Raw genomic sequence first — 13,240 nt, 5'->3', positions numbered from 1 at the left:
TTTGAAAGATATACCGAATGCTTAGTAATGTTAAGTGAGGAAAATAAGATAAATGTTAAGTGAGGGGGGAAAATTAAAAATAGACCATGTTTTTATTTAAAAACCTTGATGTAAATATATGTACATTATTTATATCATATAATTATTATTATATATGTTTATATTATATATATATTATATATTTCACACACGCATATATAAACGGACAGTTCTCTCCCGCTCAGCAGTTCCTAAATAAACACTCAGAGGCTTAATATTACTTACAAATGCTCATTCAGTAGCTCAGGCTTATTAGTAACTAGCTCTTACAACTTAAATTAACCCATAATTCTTACCTATGTTTAGCCATGTGGCTTGGTCCCTTTTCACAGTACAGCATTCTCATCTTACTCCCTCTGTGTCTGGCTGGTAACCCTCTGACTCCACCCTCCTTCTTCCCATCATTGTGAGTTTGGCTTTCCCACCTAACTTCCTGCCCAGTTACCAACCAATCAGCATTTTATTAAACCAATTTGAGTGACAAATCTTTACAGTGTACAAGAGAAGTATTCCACATCACATATATCATGACATCAAACTAGAGAGCATCTGTACTCAGTAAAAGTGAAGAAACAAGCTGTGGATGGGGAGGCTTATTTGCAAATGGTATATCTGCTAAAGGGTTCATGCTCAAAATATCTAAAGTACATAAAGAACTACTGATGTGCAGCAATATCCTCCTAGATAAAAAAAAAAAATCCCACCTTGACAGGAAGCTCATGGAGACTCTGGACATTCTGTAGAGAGGTGAAACATTTGACCCTGCAGGGAAGGCTCATCAAGACTCAGCAAGTAAACAACACAAAAACTTCAGGAAGTCCCTGAAACTGACCAGATTCACTAGGCTTAACCTTCAGGTTGGGCTTTGGTGGTATGATTACTTTGGTCTGTTGCTGGTTTTTATTCACCTCTGGGGTGAATAGATGTTTGTTCATGTTCTCCCAAGAACAGTGTCACATAGGCCTGCACAGCAAGAAAACTGCTCAGGTGAAACATGAGCAAAGGGCCAGATGGCTGTGGATATTGCTCTGTATGCTGTGAATGTGTTGTTCTGATTGTTTGATAAATAAAATGCTGATTGGCCAGTAGCCAACATCTCTCAAAAGAAAGCATCCTAATATATGGCACAAGTATAAGGAAATATGCTCAAAATAACTAACAAATTTAAACTGAAGGGGGCTCGAGAGTTGGCTCAGCAGTTAAGCTCACTTATGACTCTTGCAGAAGACTCAAGTTTGGTTCCCAGTACCTACATCAGGTGACTCACAACTACTGATCATTCCAGCTCCACAGTATCTGATACTCTCTTGTAGACTCTGTGGGTGTCTACACTCCTGTGCACAGACACACATATAGACACAATTTAAAAGATAAATGAAATAAATATTTTTTATTTAATTTTATTTTATGTACACTGATGTGAGGGTTTCAGATCCCCTGGAACTGGAGTTATAGACAGTTGTGAACTGCCATGTGGGTGCTGGGAATTGAATCCAGGTCCCTCAAAGAGCAGCCAGTGCTCTTAACCGCTGAGCCATCTCCCCAGCCCCAAAATATTAAAAAATAAATAAATAAAATATAATCAGAGAGACCCTCACACCTGTTAGAATAATTTTTTAAGGTGAAAGAGAAGAAGTGTTGGTGAGAATGAAGTGGAAAGTGAACCCCTGAGTGTTAGTGAGATGCAGGTTTGCACACCCACCATGTAAAACAACTCTGAGGTCCTCAGAAAAACTAAAAATAGAACAACCATGTGACAGGGTATGTAGTCAAACAAATGGATTGATAGGTCAGAGGTCAGAGGTCATCTGCCTTCCTATGCTCACTGCAGCATCAGTCATAACAGCCCAGATCAGAAACAACCTGAGTGCCCAGCAACAGAAGAAGGAATAAAGAAGGCATCAGGTATAGCTAAACACACATGCACATGCATATGCACACACATGCATGCACATGCGCACACACATGCACACACACACACATACACACACACACACACACACACACACACACACACCATACACACAAAATATGAAATTCTATACAGCCTTTAAAAAGAAGGCAATTGGGCCAGTAAGGTGTCTCACTGAGCAAGGTGCTTGCTACCTGAGTGCAATCCCTGGAATGCATACAGTTAAAAGCAAAAACTAAATCCTTTGAGCTGTCCTCTGACCTCCATGTGCACACTGCAGCTCACATGCCACACTACACACACACACACACACACACACACACACACACACACTAAAGTATAGTGGGAATTTGTTTCACCAATTAGCTTTGAGATATGAGCCTTAGGGTGTGGTTTCTGATCCATGTACGTGATTGCTTAAAAGGGAGGTGGGTCGCAGCCTCCTCCTCTTCTTCTTGGGGTGAATTCAGATGACTGGATCCACCTGGCTAGCTCAGTTGGTATACCATGAGACTCTTAATCTCAGGGTCGTGGGTTCATGCCCCATGTTGGGTGCCACTTGTTACAAGAGATGCACGTGGGTCTGTTTAAAGGAACAACAATGATTTATTAAAGTAATAAATGGAAAGATACACTCATGAACACAGAACCAGATGTCTGTTCTTCCCAGGAGCAAAATGATCCAGTCACCTGAATCCACCCCAAGAAGAGGAAGAAGAGGCTGTGACCCCCACCCTCTCCTTTTAGGCGATCAAGTATGTGGATCAGAGACCATGCTCTAAAGCTTATACCTCAAAGCTAAAGGTATGAATGTGATGGAACAAAGCTCACTGCACTAAAGAAAATATATGTTAAAATAATGAGAGAAATGTATGAGCTCCATCATTTTTAACATGATGGTTGATCCTGGAGAACACTAATTAAATGAAATGAGCCAGACACGCAAAGACAAATATAGCATGATCTTACTTAAATATAAAATTCATTTTAAATAAAGTATTAAACTCATAGGATTGTGGGGGAAGACTTGGGGGCGGGATGTAGGTTAAAGGATACCAAGCTTCAGCTAGAAGGCAGGATGGGGGGGGAGCCCTCTCTCCAGCCATTTAGTTCTTATTCTAAAACCTCAAAAAGAACCTGTTTTATCCCTGAAGACTGAGAAAGTTTCCAAAACAGGGTACAGAAAACCAAAAGTCATGATCTAACAAAGATGTGTCACTCAGTGTAAGCACACACAGGCATTCACATACAGGCCACATGGCTCTCCTAGAATGCCATCCTGTTTTGAACTCACTCTCTACTTGAAGAGAACTAAGAGGGACACCCTCTATGGAGAAATGACCTACAGCCATACTGCTAGGCTGCCAGACAGACCTTACATACTGCTTCAAAGGCAGGTTCTGTCCCCTACAGGAAACCTGGTGCACCTCTGAATGGCAGCTGCCAGCTGTACTGCCTGAACACACTCGGGGTGCAGCTAGAAGACTATGGGCCATGGTGGGGGTGCACTCACGCCTCCCTGACCTTGACCACGGGTGTCTGCCCCAGCCATTACTGTTGCTGACCTCAGGTTGCATACTGACCTGGTCTGCACAAGGAAGGTGCCAGCGAGGGACTAATGGGTGGAAGTGGGATCTTACGTACATATTCCCTTTGGAGAATCCACAGAAAAAAAGGCCAGGGCAGAGTGGGCCCAGACAGACACACTGCAGCAAGGTCACTCTCATGGGAAGACAATGCAGTGAGCCCAGCTGAACAGGGCCAGGGCTCTCCTCTACAAACTGCACGTGCCTCTTAGAAAGGTGCAGATGAGGGGACATGGGACTCAGAGAGATCCCCCTCACACTCCTGTTCATGGGTGCTCTGCTCAGCCACAGGGAGAAGGATGAGCTGACAGCCTCCAGCTATTAGTTCAAAATAGACAGGAGGTTTCTGGTGAACAAGGGCCAGTGATTGGACAAGAAAGTGTCCCTTTGGGAAACATTCCTGCCCAACATGCCCCCATGGAACCCCTCAGATTGGCACTCTGATCCTACTTGGAGGACCCTCTCTGAGCTGAGCTTCCCCTCCCAATACCATTTTCCCCTTAACATTACTCAGTTTCTGCAGTCAGGGGCCCCAGCCTGTGATAAAGGACCCCAGCACAGTTTGTACACTAACATAAGAGCATTTTAAGAGCAGGGTATAAATGTAGTCTCCTGCCCCCAAGAAGAGGGAACTCACAGGCCCCTACCAGCTAAAGCCAGAGCATTTACCTAGTCACCCTGGGCTGTGGCTTGAATGTAAAATGTCCCCCACAGGCTCATGTGTTCAAGCACTTGATCCTTGGCTGATGGCACAGGCTGAGGATAACATCATCCTCAGCGTCCGGCTGTAAGCATCACAGGCTCTTCTGACTTCCAGCCTTGCATGGGGAAGTGTGGAAGTCCTTACTGGGTCCTCAGAACACAGCAAAATTACTTGTCTGTGAAGTCGGGAGCCCCTCTTACCTCACCAGAGAAGTGAAGACCCAGGTGGCTGCATGAGTCGCCATGTGCCAGGGAAGACAGCCTGAGCAGACTCTGCTGCTGGAGGGAATAAAGCGGGCAGCCCACCCGGGCTGCCACAGGAGAGCCGCTATTGCTAGGTGGACTCGTCAGAAGTAAACACTCCAGCAGGACCCAGTCACAGACCTTTACGTTTGAGTGTTTCCTCCATGAGGAAGATTTGAAGAAAATCCCTCTACCTGTCTGGCAAGAAGGGACAGACAGGGGCCATCTGCTCTGACTGTTCTCAACAAGGCCTGAGCTCCAGGGAAACCACTCACCAGGCTGGGCCTTGCTGGTCCTGGAAGGAAAAAACCAACAGCACCACTATCTCCTCATCCTAAGCCTCCTAAGAGAGAAGGAGAGGCTGTAACACAGCCATTGAAGGGCACAGTCCATGGTCCAGGCTCACTAAATGACCGGGGGTGGGAAATGCAGGACACTTCCCCATTCCCGCTGTATGCTGCCTCACTAAGGCTGATAGACCTCTACCTTTCCTTGAGTTCCTAATTCCTAGTCAGCCATGGCTGCTTTCAACAAAAAGCCAGAAAGCAAAAAATATGATAAAATAAAGAAGGAAAAAGCCCATTTTGAAGAGGCAGAACAAACATCCGACCCAGCTATCACACTGGGAGTTTAAAGCAATCATGACTAAAACACTAAGGGCTGATGGATAACACAGACAGCATGCATGAGCAGATGGGCAATGTGAACACAGAGAGGGCCAGTCTAGAAAGAGCCAAATGGAAAGACTAACTATCAAGAAAACACAATAACCAAAATGAAAACCAATTTGATGAGATCGTTAGGAGTCAGGATTCAGCAGAGGCGAACCCAAATCTCTGAGCTTCAGGATAAACCACTAGAAATACTAGAAGCTGGAAAGCAAAGGAGGGAGAAAGACTGAAAAAACAAAGTAGAATATCCAAAAACCAGGACAAGTACTGAAGGTGTAAACACAGAAGTGCCAGGAATACTAAGCACTGAGGCTTCACCAGACTGGAGTCAGCCACAGATCTCAGCAACCAGGAACGGGATGCCGCCACAAAAACAAGACAAACCCAGGCATGCCCCATTAAACCACACAAATATCAAAAGCAACAACCACCGTGAAAGGAACCATAGATAAAATATTGCCCAACTGTCTTAGCGTCTTTTCCAATGTGATGAAATGCTCTGACCAAAGCAACTTGAGGAGAAAAGGCTACTCTGGCTCCCAGCTCAAATGCACCGTCTACAGTGCCAGCGAAGTTAAGTCGGCGAGAGCTAAAGCCGCTCACCACGCGGCTCCTATAATCACAAAGCAGAGGGGGCTTGGGTGCCTGAGGGTGCCCAGTTCCCATACACACAGCCAGGATCCCAGGCGGGAATGGTGCCCCCGCAGTGGACAGGTTCCCACGTCAATTAACACAATCTAGATAATCCCCCGCAGACCTCCCTGGGGAAGTTAGAGTCTATCAAGCTGACAATCAACCCTCACCTTCAGAGACAAAAAGATAAGGATCACCCCAACATCTCAAAACCCAAGTGTGCAGACAGAAAATGAACACCGACCTACATATCTGCACCCCATGGAATCACCCCCAAAAGGAAAGGGGAACGGAGATTTTCTCAGACTAAGAAAGATCAAGTGAACATGCTGCTAGTAGATGGGTCTCGAAACACAAAACATACCAGAGGAGGTGGAATTCACTACAAAGAAGGAAAATGGTGCAGGTCCTACTCCAGACATACTCAAAGACAGGAAGACTCTCAGAGAGAGAGCAAAGGTAAGTGAGTTCCATTTTGTTATGTTAGGTACCTAGCATAGAAGTTGAACCAAATAATAGCAGCATGGGTAGGCAAGACTGTTCAGAGGGTAAAGGCACTGGCCACTGATGACCTGAGTGTGATCCCTAGGATCCACGTGGTAGAGGGAGAGAATTGACTCCTATGAGTTGTCCTCTGACTGCCATACATCCAGACATACATGCATACATACATGTAGTAGAAACAACAGTGACAATGTGCATGTAGACGTACATTTATAAAGGACATGAAGGAAAGCAATGGCCATGGACTGGAACACAGGGCTATATTGTTATTAGAACATATTTCCACTGTCCACGGAGCAGTACAGTGTGTGAACGTACGAACAGACTTGAGGGCAACCACTAAAGAAAGAGTTAAAAGAGGCGTACGGAGGGCTGCGGAGAAAGCTCAACCAACACTGAGGACCTGCGTGGGGACCCCCAATCCCTGCAAAGAAAGCTGCGTGCAGCGTGCCATGCCTGTGATCTCAGCGCTGTGGAGGCAGAAAGGGTGGGTTCCTGGAGCTCACTGCCAGCCAGCCTCGATGAATCAGTGAGCTCCAGATTCAGAGAGAGACCCTGCCTCAAAAACAACACACACAGTGATTGAGACAACACCTGACTTTGACTTCTAACTTACACATACACACACATGCACATGCCTCCCTAGATATGCACACACCCACACCCACATGGACACATACATATAACATGTTCATACACAAAGGAAGCACATTTTATCTAATCATTCAATCCAAAATTGAAATATGAAAACTGTCCAATTAAAAACAAGATAAGGGTGGTGATGGCACACGCCTTTAATCCCAGCACTTCGGAGGCAGAGGCAGGTGGATCTCTGTGAGTTTGAGGCCAGCCTGGGCTACAGAGTGAGTTCCAGGAAAGGCTCAAAGCTATACAGAGAAACCCTGTCTCAAAAAAAGAAAGAAAGAAAGAAGGAAAGAAAGAAAGAAGGAAGGAAGGAAGGAAGGAAGGAAGGAAGGAAGGAAGGAAGGAAGGAAGGAGAGAGAGAGAGAGAGAGAGAGAGAGAGAGAGAAAGAAAGAAAGAAAGAAAGAAAGAAAGAAAGAAAGAAAGAAAGAAAGAAAGAAAGAAAGAAAGAAAGAAAGAAAGAAAAGGAATGGAAAAAGAGTGGACCACACACCACAGGGGTGAAAACCAAGGGCAGTGAACAGAGAAGAGGTACCAACATGACAGCAGCAGCCTAGCTTCATAATCACGTTAAGCTTAGCTTGCCAGACTGGTTTAAAAAGCATCCAGCCGCATGCTATCTGCAGCCCCGTATTAAATATGAGATGGAGACGAGATGGGGAAGGTGTGCGTGCTAGCGCTAACCAAATCAAAGCGAGGTAACGACATTTCTTTCCAACAGACCAGACTTGGAGAAAACAACCGTATCAAGGATAACGGCAGCTTTAGAGTCAGGGGCCAGCTCTCCAAGGATACTTAGCAATGCTGCACAGCCACACCGCCTCTCAGTCTGTGAGAACTACGAGGAGGGCTGGGGAGATGGCCCAGTGGGTGAAACACTTGCTTTGCAAGCATGAGGACCCCAGTTCAAATCTCCAGCACCCACATAAAAAGCCAGGTGTGGCCATGCACGCCCTGACCTGCAGCCCCAGCACTGTCTGGGGCAGAGGCGGGAGGGCTTCTGGGACGTGCTGGCCATCAGCCCAGCTCCAGGTTCAGTGAGAGACCCCGTCTCAAAGGAACAAGGCAGAGAGTGATACGGCAGGAAAACTGATGGCCTCCTCTGACCTCTGAGTGTGCGTGGGTGCGTGCACCCACACAGACACACACAAATAAATAAATGAAGATGTATTTTAACTGAGTATATAAAAATTTAACTAAGACTATAATTTATCAAAAGTTATGTTTCGATCGATCGAGGGCAAGACCAAAATCAGTAATCTAAACATCTACTTTAAGAAACTAGACAAAGAAGAGAAAATTAAATCAAAAGTAAGAAGGCTAAGATACATAGCTAAATCTAGGCAGAAACCAATAAAAAGAAAATCAACAGAGAAATCAGCAAAACCCAAAAGCTAGTACTCTGAAAATGTCCATAAAATCAGCAAGCCACTATTGGAAGCTTGCCCTGGGATAAGTCCCAGATTCTTGCCTCATTTTGGAATCAAAGGGCCAGACAGGTAGACAAAACACTAGGTCATTTCCTTCTTCCCTTCATTAAATTAATTTCTATAAATTAAATAACACTGCAGAATAGCTATTAAGTGCTAGCTGTGGTTCTAAGCTTGGGATTATCCCTGAACAACAAACACAACAAAATAGTTGTTGGCAAAAACTACAAGAGCTCCTGGGGCTTACCCAACATGCACTGCACATGTGCAGGACACCCATTAGAGCTCAGCATGCTGGGAATTTCTCCCTTAAGAAAACTGGAAGCCAGAAGTTAGGCCATAAGGACCATATCTTTAACCAACGCTTAAAAGCTGACTGGCTATCTCAGAGCAAATTGAGAGCTTGTGCTGACACATTGGGCTAACACAGAGGTTTGCTGAGGGAGGCATGATGTGTCCTGAGAAGGTCCCACCTTCACCTCATTGAGATTCTGAAGACCAGGCCTGACTGAAGGTGGTGTATGGAGATGAGGGTGCATTAACCCTGACAGGTACTTCTCGTGGCTTCCAGCCCTTCAAACATCCCAGCAAACGGGAGAATGCCACCACCTCAGATTGTCTTTACTTCAGAGGTTATCGAATCAACAACTTTAAGAACATTTACTAACCTGAGAAGGATTCATGGATATATAAAGTAAACAAAGAAAGACATGGTCATTCTCAGGTACATCTCAACCCTGTAAACGCTAAATGTGGAGTTCTTCCTCTTTAGGAAGTAGGATGTGTCCAAAGGAAAGCATCAAATATACACCAAATAATGCTACAAAGCCAGAGATTGTAGATTTTCATTCTCCTCCTTTTGATTCCTGTATCATGTTTTCCTTGAATAGTATGTATTGCTAAAATAGCAAAATTGCCTATGACTTGTTTTTTAAAGGCCTCCTTTACAAATAAAAGGCAATTCTAGCTCCTTGCTATGTCCTAAGAAAAGTAACTGAACCTGTAATCACATGCAAGTCTGAATCCAAGGCTGTCTCCAGGCTGCCTTCACACACAGCAAAGTGTGATGACCAGAGCAGGTGAGATAGCACAGTTTATAGAGTCCAGACAAACCAAATCCCAGCCAAGAAGGTGGGCGAGGGGCCCCAGGGGGCCCCTTTCACACTGGCATACCAGCCCACATACCCCACGAAGTGACACCAGCATACCAGCCCACACCCCCAGGAAGTGAGGCTGGTGGGCTATGCCAACCTTACCTCTGCCAGGCGCGAGTGCTTGTGGACATTCTCTCCCTTCTGTACACTAGGGGCCAGCTGCTGCAGGACGCCCCTGCTGCTTGTCAGAGCTCTGGTCAGCCGGGCAAACTTCCCCCAACCTGAAGCAGGCAGAAGAGCACAGAGACAAGGTCAGCCACACACCAAAAGAACACAGGCATTCTCACCCAGCCATACCACAGGACAATGCCTAGTGTCCTCTGGAGCTCCCATGAGTCCATCAGTTCACCCTGGAGTTTTGAGGTTGGGGCAGCAACATGTTTTCCCAACATACTTGAGCTCAGTTCTGATCACAGCCTTGACACAGCAGGGCAGGTGTCAGGAACTTTACACACATAAGGAGGCCCAGGGCACCGACATTCAAGGAAGTGTCTGGAGTCCAGACTTCTCTGCTCAAGGCTCTTTCACTGGCTCACACCAGGCCACGGAGATGGTTCTCTGCCTTGGGTGACTTGCCTCAGGCTAGTCTTAACTCCTCCATCCTCTGATCTTGCAGAAACTGAGCTGCAAACTGGAGTTTGTAAATGATGCAACTAGCCAGGTTTGCATTGTCTTCTCCAAGACCAAGAAATGAATGATGGACTTCTGGGTGTGTGAAGGAAGGCACTGGCTGATTTGATCGGTGTGGGGAGGGGGAAGGTCATAGAGGGCAGGTGTTTTCAGAGAATCTAAGAAGTCTACATGATCCTTGCTGCCTGTAAAGTCCCCCAGATACAATAACACTCAACAGACAACATCTGAATCAAGGTTCTGACAAGGCAGCTGACCCATGAGACCTCTGAAAGCTTGCCAGGCCTCAAGACCAGGCTCTCCATACACATGTACATGGGGCTCACGGCAAATAAACAGAGCATGCAACTATTATCACTTATGATGCTGAGATGATGGTACCTTCTGAGAAACTTCATCTTCTAAGTTTTACCCTGAGCACCTTCCCAAGACTGATCTAGGATCCAGAGGACTGTCAGACTAGGGAGAATGGCTTGGTCTTTGTATGACCTTTAGAATTTTTCATCTGATAAGCTTTGCTCAATACAACAAGAACAGTAAATCAGCCCTAAGCTTCACTCAGAAGCACCATGCTCTAATGGACACCTTCATCGCCCACACCCCACGTTAGGAAGAGAGAATGGGAACTCTGTGACTGTTGGCGCCCCACTGGGGTCAGCAGGAGGAACAGCCTAGACTCTGCAGGGGGTGCTGACATCTTCCCATGGACACCACTACTGAAGGTGCTCAGTGGGATGTGCTTTTTAAAATCTCCCCCAAAGACAGGCTCTCCTTCAACTTAGAGCAGCGCTGACACTGAGCAGTGGATGCACACGTGGCCAGCACGAACCACTGCCTTGTGTCCGTGAATCGTGAACCCACACAAGTGGCCGGTGTGCAACACTCCAGTCTTTTCCCCATCGATGTGCAAACATGAAAGGTCTACAGTGGCTACATCAGCAGCTTCACTCACTAATAACCTTCCCATTATCCCCCGGGCAGAGATGATCCATCAGCACTGGGAGAAGCAAGGCTGTAATGAGCACCTGACTCACCTTTCCTGAGAGTATCTCATCAACGTGCCCCAGGAAGGAGCCCTCATCCTCCAGTGTTCCAACCCCGGCCCTTATAAAATCCTCTCTGGAGTTCTCCCTTTCATCTGTACACCACCTTTGGTCAGGCTCACTTCTGACTGTAAAGTTCAACACATGGTGAGTCTGCACCTTTGCCACAAGTTTCAAGAAGAGGGTGACTCATGCTTTGTGTGCAATGTAAAGGTGAAGGTCAAAGGTCAAAGCCTCACACTCCTCTCCCCACATGCTCAGCCTCTCAGCTTAGAAGAGGAAAGCAAAAGCCATACTGTCTGCCCTTCATAAAAGAAGTAAAGAGATAAAGACCAATCGGCCGAGCATGATGCATCTTCATCTTAGTTAGCCTCAGTGTAGCCCACCCACCCGCTACCAGACAGAAAACCCTGCTGACTCTCAGTCCCTGCTCAGTGACATGCATGTGGCACTTTATTCAGCATCAGGGGATTAGTCAAGGGGGACAGCAGAGTGAAATGGAAGTGAGAGCTGAGAGTGAAGAGGGGCTGAGGAGGCATCCCAGAGCCCAGCTGCAGCGCCCAGGCTCCACACTAGAATGGTCAACTCTCTAGGATCCAGCTGTTGACCTTTTGTTGAGTTAGCTGTTCAGAGAAAAGATGTTAGGCACAGGCAGGCTTCCTCAACCACTCTCCGGACATACCCACACCACCCAGGCACTCAAAACGTGAAGCACAGGATCAAAGCCAAGTAATATGAAACACGATTTGAACACATGCGAGTTAAAAACGCTAATCAGATAGTAGGAACACCCCGAGGCTATTGGGGAGTTTCCTGCGTGTTATTGTCTTCTTGCTTCCATTCCAGCTCATGCTGAATTCTAAGCAGGCCCAGGGAGATGCTGACGGTGGTGCTGAATTGTGAACCCCGCAGGATTAGTTGAAAATAACCAAGAGTATATCCAGAAAGCAAGGGCAAGCCAGAGCAATCCAGCCACACACCAGCACTTTTCCCATCTGGATCAGATCACACCAATTCCCAGGCCTTCCCATCATAAATGGACTAATGCAAAATCTGACTTTGTCCTGAGCATATCACCATGCTACCACAGTGGACCAGGAAAGCAGAAGCATCACCCAGCATTAGAAAGTCATGTCTTTGAGGTGGCATTAAGCTGGGATGCCTACCAGTATTCTCATATTGAAAGCTAATGTGTAAGCATGTAGATGTGTTTATACATATATGTGTGCATGTATATACATATGTATGTGTATATGTATACATATGTATATGCATATGTACATGAATGTGTATATATGTATGCAAGTATGTTTCTGCATATGCACAGGTGTCTATATGTAAATACGTGTTATATAGATATATGTGTGTGTATCCTAAGTTGTCTACAAATAGCCACATGTTATTCATGTTATTTCATTGACAATAAGAATACACAACAAGAAGTTACTTTGGCTAATAGAAAATAGTTAAAAGGGAGGGAGAGAATGCACCAAGATTCTCAGCAACAAGATGCACCATGGGGGCAGGTCAGGCTAAGTAAGTGGAGCACATGATTCTTGAAAAATAAACCCAAACCAGCCTCGCACCATCACTCTGACTCATCACTTCTTTCAGGTTTTGTGAGAATCAAGTAGATACTTATGAGCCAGATAAGAAACACACTCAGAAGGCTATGCCTTTCCTACAACAATAATAATAATCACATACCACTAGATCTCAGCAGAAAACATTTGACATGACCAAACCATGTTATTTTAAATTTTCAAATAAACACTTGAAAAATAATTGTCAAAACAGCTGAATGCCCTTAAAACACCACTTTTGGGTTTGTTAGGTTAAAAGAAGCAAGCAGCCTTTCTAAGCCTTACACGATCTAAGATACACTATCTGCTACTCTGAGGAATCTTCAAATCAAAACTAGAAACCAGGCAGTGAGACGCCTGAAAGGAGAGGAAGACACTGGGAAGGGAGACACTGCAGGGTCTTAACCGGGGTCTCTCTGCAACTGACTCTCTGAGCTGCCACACCCTGGAAAAGGGCGGCACACAGC

General features: G+C 45.7%; 1 protein-coding gene across 3 annotated transcripts in view; it reads right to left on the bottom strand.

Annotated features, from left to right (window-relative positions):
* Positions 1 to 13,240, bottom strand: part of Kcnh1 (potassium voltage-gated channel subfamily H member 1) — a 309,023-nt gene that overhangs the window by 248,097 nt on the left and 47,686 nt on the right. For all 3 annotated transcript variants that reach the window (XR_013043517.1, XM_006988144.4, XM_006988145.4), the window contains exon 5: positions 9,620 to 9,738. Coding sequence is in view for 2 of the 3 variants with exons in the window: in XM_006988144.4 (XP_006988206.1) it covers positions 9,620 to 9,738 (119 nt within the window). In the remaining variant the exon portion in view is untranslated. The remainder of the gene's footprint in view (positions 1 to 9,619; positions 9,739 to 13,240) is intronic.

This window comes from Peromyscus maniculatus, chromosome 11, assembly GCF_049852395.1.
Source record: "Peromyscus maniculatus bairdii isolate BWxNUB_F1_BW_parent chromosome 11, HU_Pman_BW_mat_3.1, whole genome shotgun sequence".
NCBI classification, from domain to species: domain Eukaryota; kingdom Metazoa; phylum Chordata; class Mammalia; order Rodentia; family Cricetidae; genus Peromyscus; species Peromyscus maniculatus.
The sequence above is the reverse complement of the archived record's forward strand: the minus strand, read 5'-3'. Positions and strand labels throughout refer to the sequence as shown.